At 39.8% G+C, this 19,299-nt stretch overlaps 1 protein-coding gene across 1 annotated transcript in view; it reads left to right on the plus strand.

Moving 5' to 3' along the window:
- The first annotated feature begins 4,448 nt into the window (after positions 1–4,448).
- Positions 4,449–19,299, plus strand: part of KDM3B (lysine demethylase 3B) — a 34,535-nt gene continuing 19,684 nt past the window's right edge. Inside the window, exons 1-12 of the mRNA XM_018073462.2 lie at positions 4,449–4,487; positions 4,829–4,996; positions 6,600–6,713; positions 7,162–7,267; positions 8,173–8,297; positions 9,421–9,489; positions 10,368–10,949; positions 13,367–14,609; positions 14,974–15,175; positions 16,502–16,716; positions 17,738–17,890; positions 18,837–18,944. Of these exons, the coding sequence (XP_017928951.2) occupies positions 4,449–4,487; positions 4,829–4,996; positions 6,600–6,713; positions 7,162–7,267; positions 8,173–8,297; positions 9,421–9,489; positions 10,368–10,949; positions 13,367–14,609; positions 14,974–15,175; positions 16,502–16,716; positions 17,738–17,890; positions 18,837–18,944 (3,124 nt within the window). The remainder of the gene's footprint in view (positions 4,488–4,828; positions 4,997–6,599; positions 6,714–7,161; positions 7,268–8,172; positions 8,298–9,420; positions 9,490–10,367; positions 10,950–13,366; positions 14,610–14,973; positions 15,176–16,501; positions 16,717–17,737; positions 17,891–18,836; positions 18,945–19,299) is intronic.

The following is a 19,299-nucleotide window of genomic DNA, read 5'->3' on the forward strand; positions in this document are numbered from 1 at the left end:
ATGTTGGCTCTGCAGGCACAGGTTACCTGTGAGGTTGCAGATTGCTGTGAGGTTACTGTTAGATCCCAGATTTAACTTGAGAAGCGTTTGTTATCTGAGAGGGAGATACCAAGCACAGTCATTTTCGTGTTTGACATAAACCAAACTCGTTGAAATCAGCTCATCTCTCTCAAGTGTTCAGCTGCTCAGTGGTTAAAGTGGAAAAAAGTACCACAGCAGAGAAATTCTGCACTGCAGGAGAGACAATAGTCCAGTACTTCATGTTCCTGTTTTAATGTCTAAGAAAAAGCTTGTTGATGAAGACTTGAGTGGAAGAGTTTGGCCCGATGTTGTTATATAGTAGCTAGCTGCTATAAAAAAAAGAAAGTAATTGCCGTTCCTATTTCTTGTGAGTGATGCTTCACCGGACCCTTAAATAAACAGCACAGAGGAAGATTGCAGGAAATTAGCAATTCCTTGTGTGTGGGGTCAGCTGGGCTGCTTGTTCAAGGGGAAGCAATGGGTCCCTGCAGTGACAGTGGAGAGGCACCGTCCTGCTGCTTGCAGTGACAGTGGGCTGCTGATCTTCATCCAAGCTCATCTAAGGGGTTTTACCCATCTAAATTCCTAAAACATATTAACTAAAGTGACTACAAAGAGCCATAATTTTCTCAAGGTGCTGTTTTATGAGTAACTTATTGAAGAACTTGCCGTACAGAATTATGAATGTACGTATTTGTTACTTGCTGTGTATTGGGAGAATAAAGCACCATGCTACTTGAAGGCCTTTCCAGTTCTGAATTTTGGACAACTGCTTTGCCTTGACTAATGATCTGATTTGCATGGTGGCCAAATCTCAGAGGGAGGGGGCAAAAGTGTAGAAGCCACCTGCAATCTGCCTTTTGTATTTGGATTGGATTAAGTGGAGTCTTTGGAGTTGAAGGCACGATGTAAATCTGCTTGTACTCCACCTTGTTTTGTAAACAAAATGGTACATCGGTTTTGAGTAGTGTCTTGTTACAGAGGTAGCATGGCTTGAGGCCAGCTGGATTGCTGTGGCATTCCTACCAGTGACAATTAAAGTTTCAACCTCTTGCTGGGTCACAGAGGCACCCACAGGGCTGATTGTGCAGGGCTGCTCTGTTTTTTACAACAGGAATGTGTCAGGTGCAATGTGCTCTAAAGTGACTCTGAACTGAGGTTGGTACAGTATGGGGTAGGTATTCCAAAGCTGAGGCTTGTTCCTTTGCATGTTTGTGAATGAGCTGCAGTAAAACACTGTCTGTAGATATATATTTCAGATCGGATTTTTTTGCCTTTGCTTGTAAGAAATAGTTTGAAACATGGTTACTGAATTGGAAGCTGAAAGGTTTTTAAGCACTGATGTGTACATCATCTGTCTCACATAATGGATTCCAAAATAGTACTGTTTGCATCAGAAAACTACTAGGAAACTATTGTAGTTTAGTTGTTTTAATTTCAGCTCATACCAGCTGCAGAGGCCTCAGATGTGTTTGCCACACTGAAATCTCAGTTTCTGCTTTCTCTTCCTTTCTTTCCCAGATGTTGACAATGTAGGTCTTTCTACATCACGAGTAAGAGGTCATGGACCAACTTGTTATCTAGTTTTACTTGGTTAGTCTGCAACAGATTCCCACCAGTGCCTCCTTTCTGGGCATAAGTACTATTATTCCAGTTTACAGATGAGGAAACTCAGTCAGTGAGACTAAATGGCTTGACCAAGGTCATGCAGGAAGCCTCTGATGAAGCAGGGAATTGAACCTGGGTCTTTGGCTACTCTCTAGCAACTGATGGACCATCCTTCCTTTCAAAACTAGGTAAAATTTAAGACCATTTTAAGGGATGTTTTTGCACTTGAATTTTTTTTTCATCTTCTGCTTTTTATAATATATAACCCCCTAAACTGTAAAGATTTTATGTTTTTTGTAGATGGCATCTACTGCAAATTCTAATGCAATAAACTGCTGTATTTTTTCTATTGTAAATCATATTTAGAGCTTGTGTGTCACATGATGAAAAAGACCAAAATATCTGTCTAATCTACATTATAGTCTTCCTGTCATCGCTGCTTTTATAGCAGAACTGATGTTGGAAAACTTGAGGAGAAATTCCATTTGAGCCAGACTGTAGTTCTCTCACTACAGTTAAGATCTGAATTTTAGGGTAGCATCTAGACAAGAATGTGTCTTCTGGGAAAAAATGCTTCAGGCTGTCTTTGTGTATCAAGAAAAGCAGAGCAACAGCTCAGCTCAGCTTTCCAGTGTCACTTTTTAGTGGGCCAGACAAAAAAAAAAAAAATGGGAAGGGGGAGAATTACAGGTGTGTATGGACCCTCTTGTTTTTTTTTTTGTGTTGGAAAAAAACTCTGGTTTTGTAGATTAAAAAAAAAAAAGCAAACCACAAAAACAAAGATCGTTTTTGTTTGCAATTTGATATTGCTCAGCAATAGGGAAAGGGTTTTTCACTGTAGGAGAACTTGGGAAATCCTGCAGAGGTGTCTTTGTCTAAGCAGCATAATTTTTTTAATGTGATACAGACATATCTGCACTAATTACATATATAGTTGCAGTCTATGCCACTGTTTAAAACATTGGTGTTATTATCTGTGGTTTGTCTTAACTGATTGTGAGCAGAGTTAGGAAGGTCAACAGAAGATATTTATTGTCAGGAGATGTGACCCTGTGAATTGTTGGTCCATTGATACATCTGAGAGATAATTTATTCTGATGTAGCCAAGACTAGAGCACAGAAATGATTCCCTCTTGACTGAGAAGTACACAATTTTCAAATTAAGTTATAATGCAGTTGCTTTGTTGAAAAGCCCAGAAGCCTTAAGCAGAGGTAGAATATTCCTCTTTACCACTTTATATATCAAAAGGCAATGTGTTCATTCATTCTCACATCTGTCTCATCTGTTCTTGCTTTCCTTCTTTAGACATCTCTTTCAGGATTCCCATAGTGTTTTTCTTAAAGAATCTAAGCACATTTGGCATCAGTCCAGCTGTTTTCTGTAGTAATACAGAGTGGTATAGGCACAAACACTGGCTGTGCCCTACCAAGTCACCTTGTGTTTCTTGCACACCCATTACACAAAGTGATTTCTATTGCAGATTCTGGAAGCAGAAACTGAGTGTATATATTGAAGTTTTCATCCTTTTTGTTGCCGTGTGATCGGTTGGAAACTACTGACAATATCCTGTGTGGTGTTGGATCTGGAACAGCTGCCCTGCATATCTGTGTGTAGGAAAATACTCTGTTGGGTATTGGCTGAGAATTAGTAACAACTCTTTTAGTGGTTGTAAGGCAAAGTTTGGCTGGACTCCGTTCCTTGTTTAATTATACAAAGGGGAAAGAGAACGGATTATTGAATGTAAATTGTGCAAGACAAACTTGCCCTGACTTTTCTGTTTTGCAGAAAAAGCATATATTCCAAAGTCAGCATTATTCTAACAGTTCTTTATGACAACCTTTTTCATATAACCTTTATGATAAGTGAATCATAACAAGAGTATTACCTCACAAATACTGTACACATTGTAAACAAATAATTCCCTTTTGTTCCTCTTATATGAAACTCCTCTCATTCCATCGCATGCTACTGCCAAAGTAGCACAGGTATAATATTAAGAAATCTATAGGCTCACTGAAACTGGAAAGATGTTCAGTCCTGTTTCCACTATATTGCTGAAATTTGTTGAATTGTAGGAAGGGTGTCTTGAAAGGTCCAGTACTGTTTCTCTGCAGGGCAGCTTTAACAGTAATGGAGTTCAAGAATTCATCAGGAGGCTTGTTTCATATTCTCTCCCACTCCCTTTGGAGTTTGAGCTTTTGGGTTTGGGGGGAGGAGTGTGTAAGTGTAATACTTCTTTTAATAAGGTTTATTGGTAAAGCAGAGAGCTGTCTCTGGTTAGTGCCCTGTTACCCCTCAGTGGTCTTGTGATGATTACAAAACTGTTTTGACTGTCCAGCTTAATGTGTTTCTTATCTGATTAGGAATGTCTTGCTGTCCATCCGACATATTTGATTGTATTTGGAGAGTATGTAAGTTCTGGAGATGAAAGATTGGAATACAACTGTGTTTTAATATTTAATAGCTCCAGTTGTTAGCACATGGAATGGGATTTGTAGCCTGTGTTTTTAGCATTCTTTTCATGTAATTTCATATGGCTTTAACATTTGTCCTTTATGACAGGAAAAAAGAAGGTGATAGAGTAAGGATTTAGAATTGTAGCGTGTGTAGCGTGGTTTGTGTTGTTACACTTGTAAATAAGGTAATGAAAAATCTAGCGATTGGTTAATTCTGGGCAATCTCATGCCATCCAAAATATTTGCGTTTGTTCAGGGAGTTTAATAATGTACAAGACAACACAAAAATGTGATGTAGAGTGGATTCCATAAACACAAATGTTCCAGGCTGAAGTGTTTAATTCTGTGAATGTCAGTTAACCATGCTGATTGAATGGCTGTTTGAAGTGCCAAGTAAGAGCGTAGAAATTCTCTAAAAAATCCTACTGTGAGAGAGGCTTCCATTGGGTCATCAGCTGTATTTTGGGATGAACAGTTTTCACATCTTTAATTTTGTATGGGAAAATGCAGTGTTTGGAGCCAGGATAAATAATGTTTCATTGCTATGAATTTGATTCCCTTTTCTTTTGTAACATTTGATAGCTCTGTAGATGTGGTGTTCTCAGTGTTAACATTACAACACTTATCCCGATTTTTCTGACTAAAGCTGCTGTCTCCTTTTCCACAGGGATTGTAGGAATATTATTTTCTATTCAGTGTCTGAAAAGAGATGAAATGCCTTCTAAATTTTTTTTTTAATCAGATCTTTGTGGAATTCGATGGCTGTAACTGGAACCAACACGCCTGGGTGAAAGTCCATGCTGAAGAAGTTATAGTGTTGCTGCTGGAAGGATCATTGGTTTGGGCACCTCGAAATGACCCAGTTATGCTTCAGGGGACTCGAGTCTCGCTGGCACAGTGGCCTGCACTGGTGAGTATTTGACCAAAATATGTGAGAATCCTTCATTTTCACGCTGTTTAACTTTTATTTGTTGGCCCTCGTTTTGTTTCTTTTCTCCTCTCGCAGTCCTTGAACTGCTTGGAATCCTACTCTCTGCTTTTTAATACATTTTGTGCGTGGGTATGTTGAAATGTTTTTTCCAGTCAAGGATCTTGTGCCTTGATAGAATTTGAATTCAGTGTTTTAAATGGACACTTGGGCTCAAAGCAGCAAGTTCAGTACTGCATCTTTCTCTGAGAATTTCTTTATTGCATTTGGCTTAAGGCAAAAGAAAACCAGGCCTTTACAATAGAGATTCTGTAGATAGTGCTTTTTCCACAGGCAAAGTTTTCCTTTCAGTGTATTTCCAACTTGCCTCCAAGTGGACTCCAGTTCATCTGGGAAACTTGTTTTTCTGCAGGATCAGTTTCTTTCAGATGATTCCCAAGTCTGTCACAGTCTGAGTGATTTGGGGGTGTTACCACATTCTGCACACTGTGTGATGATCCCAGAGCACTTCCACTACAACTCCAGCTTTATCTGTAGGCTTGTTAAAAAAGCGTTTCCATCCTCTGTGCTCTGAACAGGAGGGCACTGAAGCTATTCCTAAGCACAGAGGCCGACCCAGATAACTGCCTGGGAATGCAGACTGGAGTTAACCAAAGCACCAGGGTACACAGATGCAGTGGGAAGTCAACTGCTTCGCATTACAAAGGGGATAGTGTGTTGTTTTGTTTGGGGTTTCTTTTGTTTGTTTGTTTTTTAGATACCTCACTTAAGAATGTGTATTCATCCTTAAGAATGTGTATTCATCCTTCACTGTCTCTTTCTTGTAGTTCTGTTCACTTCTGGGAAATAGTTTTACTCAAACTGAAAAAAGTAATTTATATTTATACTGCTGTGTACAGGAGGGTGGAGTGTAAAGAAATTTGATGAGAGCTGTTAAGGGAAAAATGTCGTGAATACTTGTGTGTTAAAATCGTGTTAAAAGCACTTTGTAGAGACTCCAGTGGTTGGCAAATTCCTCTGCCATCAACAAGTTATGTTATAAGGTCATTCTAATTCTGCTAGGTATTTTTTTTTATTTGTTCTGCATCTTGAACATCAATACTACACTTACTATGAACTTCAATTTGGCACAAAACACTAGCAAAAAAAACTCCCCTTTAAAAATAAGCCTATAAATTACTTACAGTTGACTTCTGTACAGGAATAAAAACACTCCTTTCCAGAGGGTATATCTGAAATATATAAGATAGTTAGAACTATTAACCAAAGCTTTTTTTTTTACTTGAGCATCAGAATGTGCTTACCTATGAAAAATTAAATACCAGGACAGATGTTTTCATTTCTGCTTTAAGATCTAATGAAGTGGAGGCAATTTTCTATAATTCCTGCTTGTAATATGCAAGAATTATTAACTTAGACATAAGGACTAATATTTTGCATTAAAACTCAGGCACTGGGCAGTACAAGTTGAGAAATTAAGCTTTTTATTATTTTTGAATGTTATTAGCATGTGAAATCGACTGTTGTTGGCCTGTAAGTGTGCTCAGTCATTTTAATAACCTTTTTTTTTGGTTGTTCATCACAGACCTTCACTCCTCTAGTAGATAAGCTGGGCTTGGGCTCTGTGGTCCCAGTGGAGTTTCTTCTGGACAGACATTTACGTTTCCTGTCGGATGCCAGTGGATTACGTTTATTTCAGGTATTTGAACTGTGTCGAGTTAAAACGTAAATTTAACTTTGTCCAATGCTTGTCACATTATTTTTTTCCTACTGTTCCACCAACTTATCATTGTCTTTTTCCTTTTGCTGTCCTGTCATGAGTTTGTGTTTCTTTCCCTGCATTTCCAAGTTCTTACACTACCTCCATTTGCATTTGAAAAGTCCCAGTTACTCTCTCTATTGTTCATTTGGAGAGCTAGTTGTCAAACATTGTGTAGCTGATAATTGCAATGCAAGTTTTGCAGCAGCATTTGCATAGCTAATGCTTTTATTCCTCCTGACATGCTCAGTAATGTTGTCCTTAATTTTACATTTTTTTTGGTTGTCAGTCTCTGACAGCAGTCCAAGAAGAGCTGTCCCTTAAGAACTAATGGTTCTGTTACCTTAAAAGACTATACTTTTGTGTTAAAATTGTTTGTTGTTGGCAGATGGGAACAGAGAGTCAAAATCAAATTCTGCAGGAACAGCCTTTGCTAAGAGAATCTGTCAATACACTGATCAGCGACCAGAAGCTTCAGGAGATTTTTAGTAGAGGTGAGAAATGTATTTTCTATCTCAGAGCTACTTTGTTGTGGAACAGTTAGACTATGCTGGGATTTGTGAAGGAGGATAGTAATAGTATCTGTTACTGTTTGATTTGGAAGGTCAATTTTCTATATTTTGCAATTTCTTTACAAAAAAAAAGCATTATTTTGTCACAGATACAGGTAAGCAGTTGCTGAGATACAAACAGAAATACCTACTGGGAATGGTCCCTAGTTAAAGTAGGACGATTTCCATGTATTTACAACTTCCCTTATTTTAAGTTTTAATTTAGAATTTTTAAAGTTTTGGTCCTTTTTATAGTTCTAATCTGTAATTCTGGAAATTTGGAATTGAAGTTTTTCTGTAGTTGTTGTTGATCCTCAGAAACTCTCTTCGCAATGTCAGTTCAAATCTTGGCATTTTGCTGATTAATACATGAATTGTTTAAGTTGAAAATGTGATGTGGACACAGCTGGTCAGCATAGAGTTAATACCTTATCTGTTATCTGGATCCTGTACTGATTGTGACTTTTGTTGTAGATCTGGGTAGTCTTGGTCAAGTGCTAAAACAATGTTCTATCCAGAGTAGTGCCAGGGGCCACCCTAGAGATAGGCTCCTGTTTTACATTTGAAGAGAGATGTAACTCCTTACAGGAATTTGGTGCCTCTTGGTGTATTCATAAGAATTTCTGAGGACAAGACTTCTTACATGAGCAAGTAGCTTTAGAATTGTCCAGTTTAGAGCCTTCTTCTGCCTAATTCTGAGTGTATCACATACAGGTTGTTGGATCATGTGGGTTTTGACAATCTGATATTAGCAGAATTATTAGCATCCAGAACTATTTTATTGCATGACTTAACTAGTATGACACAAAGCTTGTCTGGAAAATATACTCAGAGTCCCTCTTTTCCAGGTCCTTACAGTGTCCAAGGCCAAAGAGTTAAGGTTTACCAACCAGAGGATGAAAATAGCTGGCTCTCTGGTGTTGTGAGCCATCAAGACCCAATAACTCGTCTTATGGAGGTGTCTGTGACTGAGGTAAAAATATGAAGCACTTTTGGTGTTCCTAAAATACCACTCCTCAACATCTATATGTGGAGAATGACAGCTTCACCAAAAGTTGTTCTTCTGGTTCTTTGTTACTTGTTTTAAAAGATGAGTCATTACTCATGTTGTGATTCATAGAATTTTTATAATATTTTTTTCCTGTTATGATGACATTCTAGAATAAATGATGTTACACAGGCCATTTCTATGAAAAAAAAAAAAAGCTGTAAGAATTTCTTTGGGAATGAGTGCTGTATGAAAAAATGTTGGAAGTGATTCTCTGGGTGGGAGAGCGTGCTGATGCACAGAAAACTGCCCTCTGGATCTCTTATGTTGTGGTCTTTCTGTGCCTTCTCTTGGTTTCCATCTGACACACTGTACAAGTGGTTTGAAACAAGTACAGCATAGCAGATGAAATCTTAGCCTCAATAAATTTGATTTGTGTATTTTAGCTTAGGCTGTTTGCTTTTGCCCTGTTGCTGTCCATAAACCTGTGAACAGCACAGAGGATCTGTGCACTGCTAGAGTTACCTGGTTTTTATTACATGCTTCTGTGTGATCTGACAGGTAGTTCAGTCTTACCACTGGCCTGCTCCTGTGCTTTTAGCAGATACATGCTCAGAAGCACCCAACTTTCTGTGTATTTACTGTGAAATAAATGGTAACCTCCAAGCACATTTAGAGACTGGGTATTCATTGCTCCTTTTGGGGAGACACTGCTGAGGATAGTTAGGATGAATTGATGTGCCTCTTATGGTTGTCTTTTCTACGTCTAGCAGAGTGAAGTGTAGAAGGCTAGAACAATACTAAATCAGATTTAAGAAGAGCTGTCTTTAATGCAATGAACGCCTCTAGAAATGCTCAACAGAACAAATATGCAGGGTAACAGCAATAGGAATCAAATCTGCAAGGTTTTGAAATCGAGGAGCAGAAGGATAGAAGGTAAACTGGAAGGCAGTAGTATTCCTAAGAAAGTGGGATAGAAAAGGTAAATGGGAGAGGGGCTGCACAGTAACTCTGTGTTTAGGTGTCTATACTCTATACTCTGAATTAAAAATTAACCTCCTCTTTTCTTTCTCCTACCTCCTCATTGTCAATCTGCATAAAAAATTAGAGTGGTGAGATAAAGTCGGTGGATCCTCGACTGATTCATGTGGTGATGGACAACACTTCTCCAAGCGAGGTAGTCCAGCAGTTCAGGTCTTGTATATACAGTGTGAAACTTCATAAAAATGTAGATGTGCAACATCTAAAACATGGGAACAACTGAAAAATGATGGAGTGTTCACTGTGGATCTTTGATAATTTTAATAATTTTCCTTTTAAAAGTTGGAACGGGAAAATTTTGTTTGCTACTTTGAGGATGGTCATAGCTTTCTTTGAACAATCTTCTCCTTTTGTTAGGCCTGTTTTACTAAGTTTAGTGTGGATCTTGGAAGGGGGTCAGTAACCATGATGTTTGTGCTCCATTTTAAGGTGTAGTACTCTGATAAAGATTGTCTGTGCTTGCTGCCGTTTTCTAACAGGATCACTGTGCTGCTTCACAGACCTTTTTAGGCATTTCTAGGAGTTGCCATCTGGCTTGTATGCCTTGTAAGCATTACATTGCTTCAGTTGAGAGATTCCATGATAACATTTGAACCTGTAGTTTTACCCTAGGCAAAAGGGCAAGCTGTCTCCTGTAGTTAAATATTGTAGGCTTTGTGTAGTGCACAGAAAGTGTGCCCTGCAAAAGAACTGTGGGGATTACACTTGGAGCAAAAATGAGTGTGCAAATAGTATTCATACATTACAAAGAACAGTGATGGAGTACATGCTACATCAAGGTAGCTCAGCTAAAAATTTTCTTGTGCAGATCCTATTCTAGTACAAAAAAGTCAAGACTGCACTCGTGCTTGTGTTCTGTGCTCAAATGGCTTCTCTCTTTAGATGTCTCAATTTGTGATAAAATTGTCTTGAGCTTCAGAGCAGTATAATGTGTTCTCTTCTAACAGAAAAATGGCTTTTGAATGGATATCCTGATTGTTCTGTTTAGTGATTGCGTGGTTTTGTCTGTTATAGGGAGGGGGCTTAAAATCAGCTAAATCATCATCTAAAGGGAAAAAGAAGAAAGAAAGCCTGGAGGGAAAGGACGGAAGGAGGAGGAAAAATGCTTCAGATTCTGGATGTGATCCTGCAACAAAGAAGCTAAAGGAGAGGGGTGAGGTGGATAGCAACGGTAGTGATGGAGGTGAGGCAAGCAGAGGTCCTTGGAAAGGAGTCTCCAGCAGCGAAATAGGACTGGATCCGAGGGCCAAGCAGTTGCCTTCATTCATTCCTCAGATTAATCGCAATATTCGCTTTGCTACTTACACCAAAGAGAACGGCCGAACACTGGTGGTGCAGGACGAGCCGGTTGGTGGTGACACACCATTGCCCTTCACTCCATTTTCCTCTGTGGCTGGACAAACGTTGCTCGTTGGATCTGGATGTAAAGAGGCAGGAAAGTCACTGGAGCAGGTTGGCCAAGGCGCAGTGACTTCTGCAGCCGCCGTTACTACAACGGCTTTGACGCCGACAACGGTGAGAATCTCTGACACCAGTTTGCCAGCTGTCACTGGGCAGGAGAAACTGAAAACAGTCCGATCTCAAGCCCAGGGAGAGGTGAGTAACTCGTGATCCAGCACGTCCAAGAAGGATTTACGTGTTTGCAGCAGATGTTCTGCAACATACTCCTGTTACGACGTGTGGCCACGGAATTGAGAAAACTGCTTTTTCTCTGATTAGTCCCTCTCCTCACAAAGAAAACCTGTTATCTGATATAAGAAATGACTCAAAAGAAAATTAAGATATTTGGTGAAGGAGTAGTAAGAGACAACTGTGTTTGTGTGTGTTTATTCAACCTTAATCCAGGAAATGCAGTTTTGAAGTCACATTAAGCACTGCACTTAATTTTGTTGTGTCATATGGAAGATAACCTACTTAAAACCTCTTGCCTTTATCTTAACAAATCTGCATGAGAATGTGCACTGAGTTGAACATTCAAGTTACTTAAAAAAAAAAAAAGCCTCAAAACCAGCAAAATGATGAGGGCACATTTAGATGACCTTTTATAGATGCCCAGCTTGTATGTTACAGCTGTGTTACCTATATAGGAGAAAAATGAACCAGTTGCATTGTATGCTATCTAGGACTAAAACCAAACAAATAATTAGAATATTTGAGATGAGTACCTTTAGAATAAATTATAATAAAGAGCTCAGTCTGGAAGGAGCTTGAAGACCTTTTAGTTATGTCTTTGTTTTCAAGGGAAAGAGTGGAAAAATAGAAGGGAAAACCCTCTTAGAAACAAAACAGAAGACCTTTTAAGAAATCAAATGAGGGCTTATAAAAACAAAACCAAACCAAAACCCCACTCAGTAAGTACAACAATTAGAAATCTTGCTGTCTACTGTATAAAGAAAGTGAAGAAAATGGGAGAGACGTTGAAGAGTCTAACGTGATTGCCAGGAGGTTAAATGGATTATTGCCATGCCTGTCTTTTGTATTAGCTAATGGAATGGGTGTAAAGGTTAGATGTTTACCTTGGGGTAAAGATTCCTAGATGGTAAGGTGTAAAGGAGAAACAGAATTGTTGAAGACAGGAGTGTAACATAATGAGCATAATATAACATAACCTCCTCTCTCTTCTATTCCCCACCCCCCAAAAAAAGAAAGAAATTTAGTGTTGGGAACAACTACACATTGTGTAGGTAAAAGATAAAAATTCATTCTATCATCAGTGGTATTAAGGAACAACTTTAATTGTACTGAGAAGTTTTGGTACCACTTCTCCTTCTTTCCCTCTCTCCAACCCCAAATCACTTGTTTTAAAACATTAATAACCTGGCTTCAGAGTTTGCAGGCAGGCTACTAGGCCATTTTAAACTGTATTTTCCTTGAAGGAGGGAACGTGACATAAACCAGCAAGAGTGTTGTAGATAGTTCACGTGTTACTGCTTCAGACTGTCCACTTTATCAGTGTGATTTGGTCCTTGAGATTACTTAACAAGCTTGGTTTGCGTTCATACCCTTTTTAAAACTCTTAGAACTCCATTTTTTTTAAAATTACTTTTGTCTCTAAAAAGAAATAGCTGAAATTCTAATACCTGGAAGAACTGTTAATATGTTATTAAAGTTGCTACAGCTGGAGGTTGGTAAAGGGGAACAAGCTAAACCAGAGTGTGCAGTATGGTAGGTGTTCATTGACCAGTAGGATGTGTTGCATAGAGTCTGTTGTTGTATTTTAACATGACCTTGAAATAAAAGTGTATTAATCATGAGCAGGTTCCTAAGTGGAAACTCAAAAGGAGTAGAACTGATCTAAATGATTCTATGAGGAGTTAGTCACAGCATATAATCAGTTACAATAGGATTGTCAGAATTGGAAAATCTGAACAAGTATCAGTTGAGAAGAGAGGAAGTGAATATTCCATATCACAGTTATGGTTCTAGCAGAAATCTACCAGTCAGAAAACTTTCCAGTATTTAGTGATCACAAAAATAAAGCCCTTTGTGCTCAACCTTTGCTGAGTAATCCTCTGAAGGCACCATGTCAAAGGCCTTTATATACCTGTCAGCAGATGTGGCTTGCTGGGACCAGGAATAGTTTGTTCTAACTGCTAGAGGACTTGCTTTGTTTAAATTGCAAACTTAGTTACTTATTTCAAGAGTGCTACTTGAGTAGGAGAAGCTTATCAGGATGATCTTGGGGGAGGGTGAAAGATGGGAGGTTATTCAAAAGCAGTTTCAGTTAGGGTTCCCCTGTTGTTTATTTGAATTTAAATGAGTGGCAGCTTTAATAATTTGCTTTTCAGTGAATTAACTCCCCTTGTCTTGTGTCTCAGTGTGATAAGACATAAAGTGTTAGTTTTCTCCCCGTGTATTTAGTTTCAATATTTAGTTTCTTCGTTGTAAATAAGTCTGCTGGAAGTTTCTATTCCAGATAAGTAGAATGCTAATTGTACAAATAGATGAATCAAAGTATTCTTGAATCTAACAATAATCCTTTACTACGCTAATACTTATTAATTTTGTTTCAGAGTTCCCGAAATTCACTTTTGGCTTCTTCTGGATTTGGAGTGTCTCTCCCAAGTGCTTCCCAGTCCTTGGTATTTGGGGCTGGAAGGAGCCAATCAAATGGAGTGATGACTCCAGAAAGCAAGTCTTCTGGATTTCCTTTTGGTTGTAGTACTGGACCAGAGGCTCAGAAAGATTCTGATCCATCCAAGAACTTGTTTTTTCAGTGCATGTCCCAAAATCTTCCTTCCAGTAACTATTTCACGGTCATTTCAGAGAGCTTGACTGAAGATGTCTCTAGTCGGGACTCATTCAAGCAGTGTACAGAGAGTGTGGGTTCTGGGATCTGTAAAGGTAAAATTCTCTCAGTGGACAGTAAACCAGGAGCCCAGTCTGGTGGTTCTGTGGAGCGGAAGCTGCCTGTGGAATCCATGCCTACCCTTACTCCAGCCTTTTCACGAAGTCTGTTGAACACTCGTCCCCCAGATAGTCATGAGAACCTGTTTTTACAGCCCCCTAAGCTGTCACGAGAGGAACCCTCAAACCCTTTCCTGGCATTTGCTGAGAAAGCAGAACTTAGTCCTTTCAGTGGCTTTGCATCTTCATCTCAGACGGGGGTTTCTACTCCCTCCACACCTGTGGGTCACAAGGCCACTTCTGGCTGGCCGGAGTCACTCACCTCTACAGACTCTTTAGCTAAGAAGAAAAGCTTGTTTATAACAACTGACTCCTCAAAGATGATCTCCAGTGCTCCTGGTTCAACAGTAGCTGCTGGTGTTCAGAGCCCTTCCACTGTAGGGAACGGCCGTTCCAGCTCACCGACCAGCAACCTGACACAGCCTATCGAGATGCCCACACTTTCCTCCAGCCCAACAGAAGAAAAACCAGCCATTGGGCCTGGGCAGCAGGACAATCCTCTTCTGAAAACTTTTTCTAATGTGTTTGGCAGACATCCATCTAGCTTTTTCTCTTCACAGGCAGACTTTCCACAGGAGAACAAAGCTCCTTTTGAAGCTGTGAAAAGGTTCTCGCTAGATGAGCGGAGCTTAACATCCAAACAGGACTCTGACTCCAGTACAAATAGCGACCTGTCAGATTTGAGTGACTCTGAAGACCAGTTGCAGGTCAAAGCTTGTATGAAGGGTATCCCAGACCACTTGATGGCAAAGCTGGGCCCCAATGCGGAGCGCAATGCGGAACTGCTGCTGTGTAAAGGAAAGGGGAAGCAATCCCCAAAGGGACGGCCCCGCACAGCTCCCCTAAAAGGTGATGACTTGAATGCAGGTGATGTCTTGGAAGCACAAGGAGGTGGGATACTGGGTTATCTCCTGTGTGAACTCCGGGAACTAACCACAGTTGTAAACCTCGTTTATGCTCAGTAGGCAGCACATGGGATGCTTGCAAGGCTAAAGCGTAATGCTTCTTGTATGTGAATTAGATGTTCACTTTGAGAAATGTTTAAGCATGTATTTGTCAGGACAGAGGTGTGGTGTGCTGCAGATTTAAACAGACTTACTGGTTTTACATGGGTATGAACATACAGATCTCTGAAAAGATGATTACTGGAGCCAGCGTCCTTTTGCTGTTGCAATTAACTAATAGATTTTTACTTTTACTTTGCCTCACCCAGTTGGCCAGTCTGTGCTGAAAGATATGAGTAAGGTGAGGAAGCTGAAGCAGTCAGGGGAGCCTTTTCTCCAGGATGGCTCTTGCATCAATGTAGCTCCACATCTGCACAAGTGTCGGGAGTGCCGTCTGGAGCGGTACCGCAAATTTAAGGAGCAAGAGCAGGATGACTCAACTGTGGCCTGTCGCTTCTTCCACTTCCGGAGGTGCCCAAATTCTTCCTTCCTTCATGTGTAGTCTGTGTGCAGAGCTTGGACCATGTCCAAGCACAAAGTAATTATGTTTTACTTATTTAATATGCTTGGGTACAATGATGAAGGTTTTGAGTGTCTTGCATTTCTCTACATCACTTGACTGGAATTCCCTCAATGGGGTGGGAAGAGCTGCTGTTCAAAGACAAAGCTATATGATACTGACTGAGTCTCAAGGTCCAGCTCAGGAAATTGAATTTGCTTTATTGGGTAGAATTTTACTGCTAGGTAGCAATTTGTATACAATAACTGTTCTCTCCCTCCTTCATAAGGCATTCAGAACAAAGATAAAATTTTAATTTGCTTAATAGGTAAGTAAACATTGCTAGCCTGGGGCTAATGTTTGACTAGGTTCTGTTGAGTACAGTATGGATTTTTAGGAGAACACTGCATCTGTGTTCTCTCTGTATGTGCTCTTACAGTTCTTACAGATCTGTTGTGCTTCTCTTCATCTTCCTTAACTGCCTATTCTAGCAAGTGCTGTGCATCTTCTTCCAAAAATGTTTGTTGACTTTCTAGCATATAAAGGATGAAATGAATTTTTAGTATGTGTCACCCACCCAGTAATCATGCTGCTTCTCTTCCTAAGCTTGTTAAAAATTAATCTAGCTTTGAGGTTAAAGACAAGATGGTTTCTGCTCAAAAATGGTGTTGCCTTTAATACTGGCAGGAGATGTTTAGGGTTCTGTAATATGTTGCTGCACCTTTAACCACACAAAGACAAGGGGGGGTCAAAGCTATTGGTAAAAACAGTTGTGATTCATCTCTGTGGAAAGCAGTACGAGGAGGATTTTTGCATATCCTGTAATGTGAGCTATTAGAACAAGTGCTGGCAGCCCTAACCAGGATTGAAAAGTTGAGAAAAGCTTTCTCATGAGTTAAAACTGAGAATGAGAACCATTCAGAATTTTGCAAGCAGCATCATGCAACAACCCAAATAAATTGAATGTTGTCATCTCTTTGTATTAATAGTATAGAGATGTGAGACTTGGCAAGCTGTAGAAATTTCTTGTATGTGGAATTTCCCCCCAATACTTACTAGGATCTGCAGATTCATTCCAGTGGGTTTTGCAGCCATAGCTTTATGTACTTTATTCTCTTGTTACTGGGATTTGCAAAATAAATGTACTGTCTGTAGAATATAGCACTCTAGCTGAAGCCTTTTTTTCCCCTTTTCTGGGTTTATGTTCTGACATAGATGGCATTATAAGTTTATTAACATTATAAGTTTATTAAAGGTGGTTGATTGGTTTCTCAGTTACTCCATCCTGTTTCCTGCAGGCTGGTATTTACCCGGAAAGGGATCCTGCGAGTAGAGGGTTTCTTGAACCCACAGCAAAGTGACCCAGATGCCATGAGCCTATGGATTCCTTCCTCCTCCCCTGCAGAAGGGATAGATCTGGAAACTTCCAAATATATCCTGGCCAATGTTGGGGACCAGTTCTGCCAACTTGTTATGTCAGAGAAGGAGGCGATGATGATGGTGGAGCCACATCGTAAGCTGGGCTTTTGACATGTTTTCTGTCCATCCTCTCTGTGTAATGTGTGTACAATGCAGTGGAATAGAGTTGAAAATGTCATGTAATTTCTTGTGAATATGCTTCTGCTCTTCCAAAGAGAAGGCTATGTTCACTTCTTTGGGGTGTGTGTAATTGTGGGACCAGCGTTCGGGACTTTTCTTTTGCATCAGTGCAACATTACTATCAAGGAAGCAAATGATAACTATCCCAGATGTGAAATAAATGCAGAAATCAGCTGACTCATGCTCCTAAGAAATTAGAAATAAATCAAGAACACCACACACTGACCAGCTGTACTTTAATGATCAACTTTTCTCATATATTCCTATCCTTTTATACTCCAGAGACATCATGTAAAAGCTCAGGGGTTTCTAGGGAAGGAGCCTGGAAGGACTCAGCTGAGCAACTGGTTGCCAGCTTTCCACTTCAAAGGGAATAGTTTTAATAAAAAATGAAAAGATGGCCAGCTTAGCCTATCACATGGGTAACTGACTATCTGATTTTTTCCCTTTAGTTTCTGGAATGTACAAGGGCATCGTTTTGGAGGGGCCTTCCCCTTCCTCAGCAAATGTGTTTAGGATCTGAATTGTTGACAGGCATCTGATTAGTAAAACTAAATATGCATTCTTATTGGTTTTAGAAGGTGATGTTATTTGTTCATAAACTAGCAGAAGTTTTATAATTTTGCTATAAATTCCATAAGTGCTCCTTGAAATTCAGTCATTACTGAACTCTGTAAGGTGCTGCGTTTCCTTGTAATGTGCATTTTCAGACCTAACCTTACCCACTCTTAGAAAGGGGAATTTTAATAGTGTCACTAAACTAGCAACTCAAAGAACGTGTCTCTGAATGTAAAAAGTACGTGTTTCTATACTCTGCCTTCAGGTCACGTTTCTGTGAATTGTTTCTTTATCAGCGTTACTGTGATATTCTCAAATTAGGTGGGAGAAATGCAAAGTGTCAAAGCACTAATTCTCAGTGTTCCTCCTCTTTATAGAGAAGGTGGCATGGAAGCGAGCAGTACGTGGTGTGAGGGAGATGTGTGATGTGTGTGAGACAACTCTCTTCAATATCCACTGGGTGTGTCGGAAGTGTGGGTTTGGGGTCTGTCTGGACTGTTACCGGCTGAGGAAGAGCCGTCCACGCAGCGGTGAGTACTGGCTCTTCTACCCACTGCAATCTTTGACCTGACTAGCTTTCACTGGGGATAGTTTCTGGGAAGTTGCTGAAGGTTTTGTGGGAGAATTAGTGACTATCAACTTGTTTGGAACTTGGGCACTGCTGTCTTTTATGCTGCCGGTCCTTTCTTCATTTCCTTATGTACCTGTGTTTTATTTATTTGCTTAGGATGTGATTATTAAAATTACAGCATCAGCAGGCATAGACTGTGTACTGAGACAGACGACTGGATAGTTCTATCTTTCCCTCAGAAAGTATAAAAGAGAAATATAAGTAATATCTTAACAGTTCAGAGCCGTCACAAGGTGAACTAGTAAGCAGACACTGCAGAGAACTGCTGTCTCTAACAAGGAGTGAGATTGGAAAGTTTTCTTCTTTTTTTGATTCTTTGACACACCAGGGCTTGTAATTCAGCAAAAAGTTCAGTAAGTTCAATTTTAACAAATAGAGGCGTGACATGTGTACAAAAGCAGATGCCTGGTTGGGGGTTTTTTGTGTACTTTACTGTATTGAGACCACTTTGGTAGCGTGGGTGCTGTCAACTGGCAATCAGTAAGAGTAGGGGTATAAGTGACAGTTATATTATTGTATGGAGCAGATGTATAAAACACTGGATGTTAATAAGGATAACTTAAGAAAGCATAATGGGAACAAGAGTATCATATTTAAAAAAACTAAGGCTAGAAGCCAAGATTTTTAGGTGATTGAAAACAACAAACTGCTAGAGATGAAGGGAAAATTACTGTGGTAGTTTTATGATCTGAAGAGGCAAAAGTTGCTGTAGATCCTGTTCTAATGGTCTGTATTTACAGCTGATTTCTGAGATCACCAGGTTAATCTAAAGAAACAATATTAATGGAGAAGTATTCTGTATTTAAAGTTTTGGTACAAAATATAATTTTTTTTCTTTATTCCAGAGACAGAGGAGATTGGTGATGAGGAAGTTTTCTCATGGCTGAAATGTGCAAAGGGTCAGTCTCATGAACCAGAGAATCTTATGCCAACACAGATCATCCCTGGTACAGGTAATGATTGAAACATGAAAAGAAAAATAGCAAATTTTGTCTCAGTTCTGAGCAAGTAATTGGAAAAAATATGAAGATGCATGAATGATGTTCTAGCTGGTACCTCGTCTAACATGGATTTAGAAGAGACTTCCACTTGCTGATCTCTTCTCTCCAGGGACCAGGGATAGGACACAAGGAGATGGAATGAAGCTGCATCAGAGGAGGTTCAGATTGGACAGCAGGAAAAGCTTCTTCACTGAGAGGGTGGTTGGGCACTGGAACAGACTCCCCAGGGAAGTGGTCAGGGCACTAAACCTGTCTGAGTTCAAGGAGTGTCTGGATGATGCTCTTAGTCATGTGGGGAATAGGAGGA

This window comes from Manacus vitellinus, unplaced genomic scaffold (genome assembly GCF_001715985.3).
Source record: "Manacus vitellinus isolate BGI_N305 unplaced genomic scaffold, ASM171598v3 scaffold_25_pilon, whole genome shotgun sequence".
Lineage (NCBI taxonomy): Eukaryota > Metazoa > Chordata > Aves > Passeriformes > Pipridae > Manacus > Manacus vitellinus.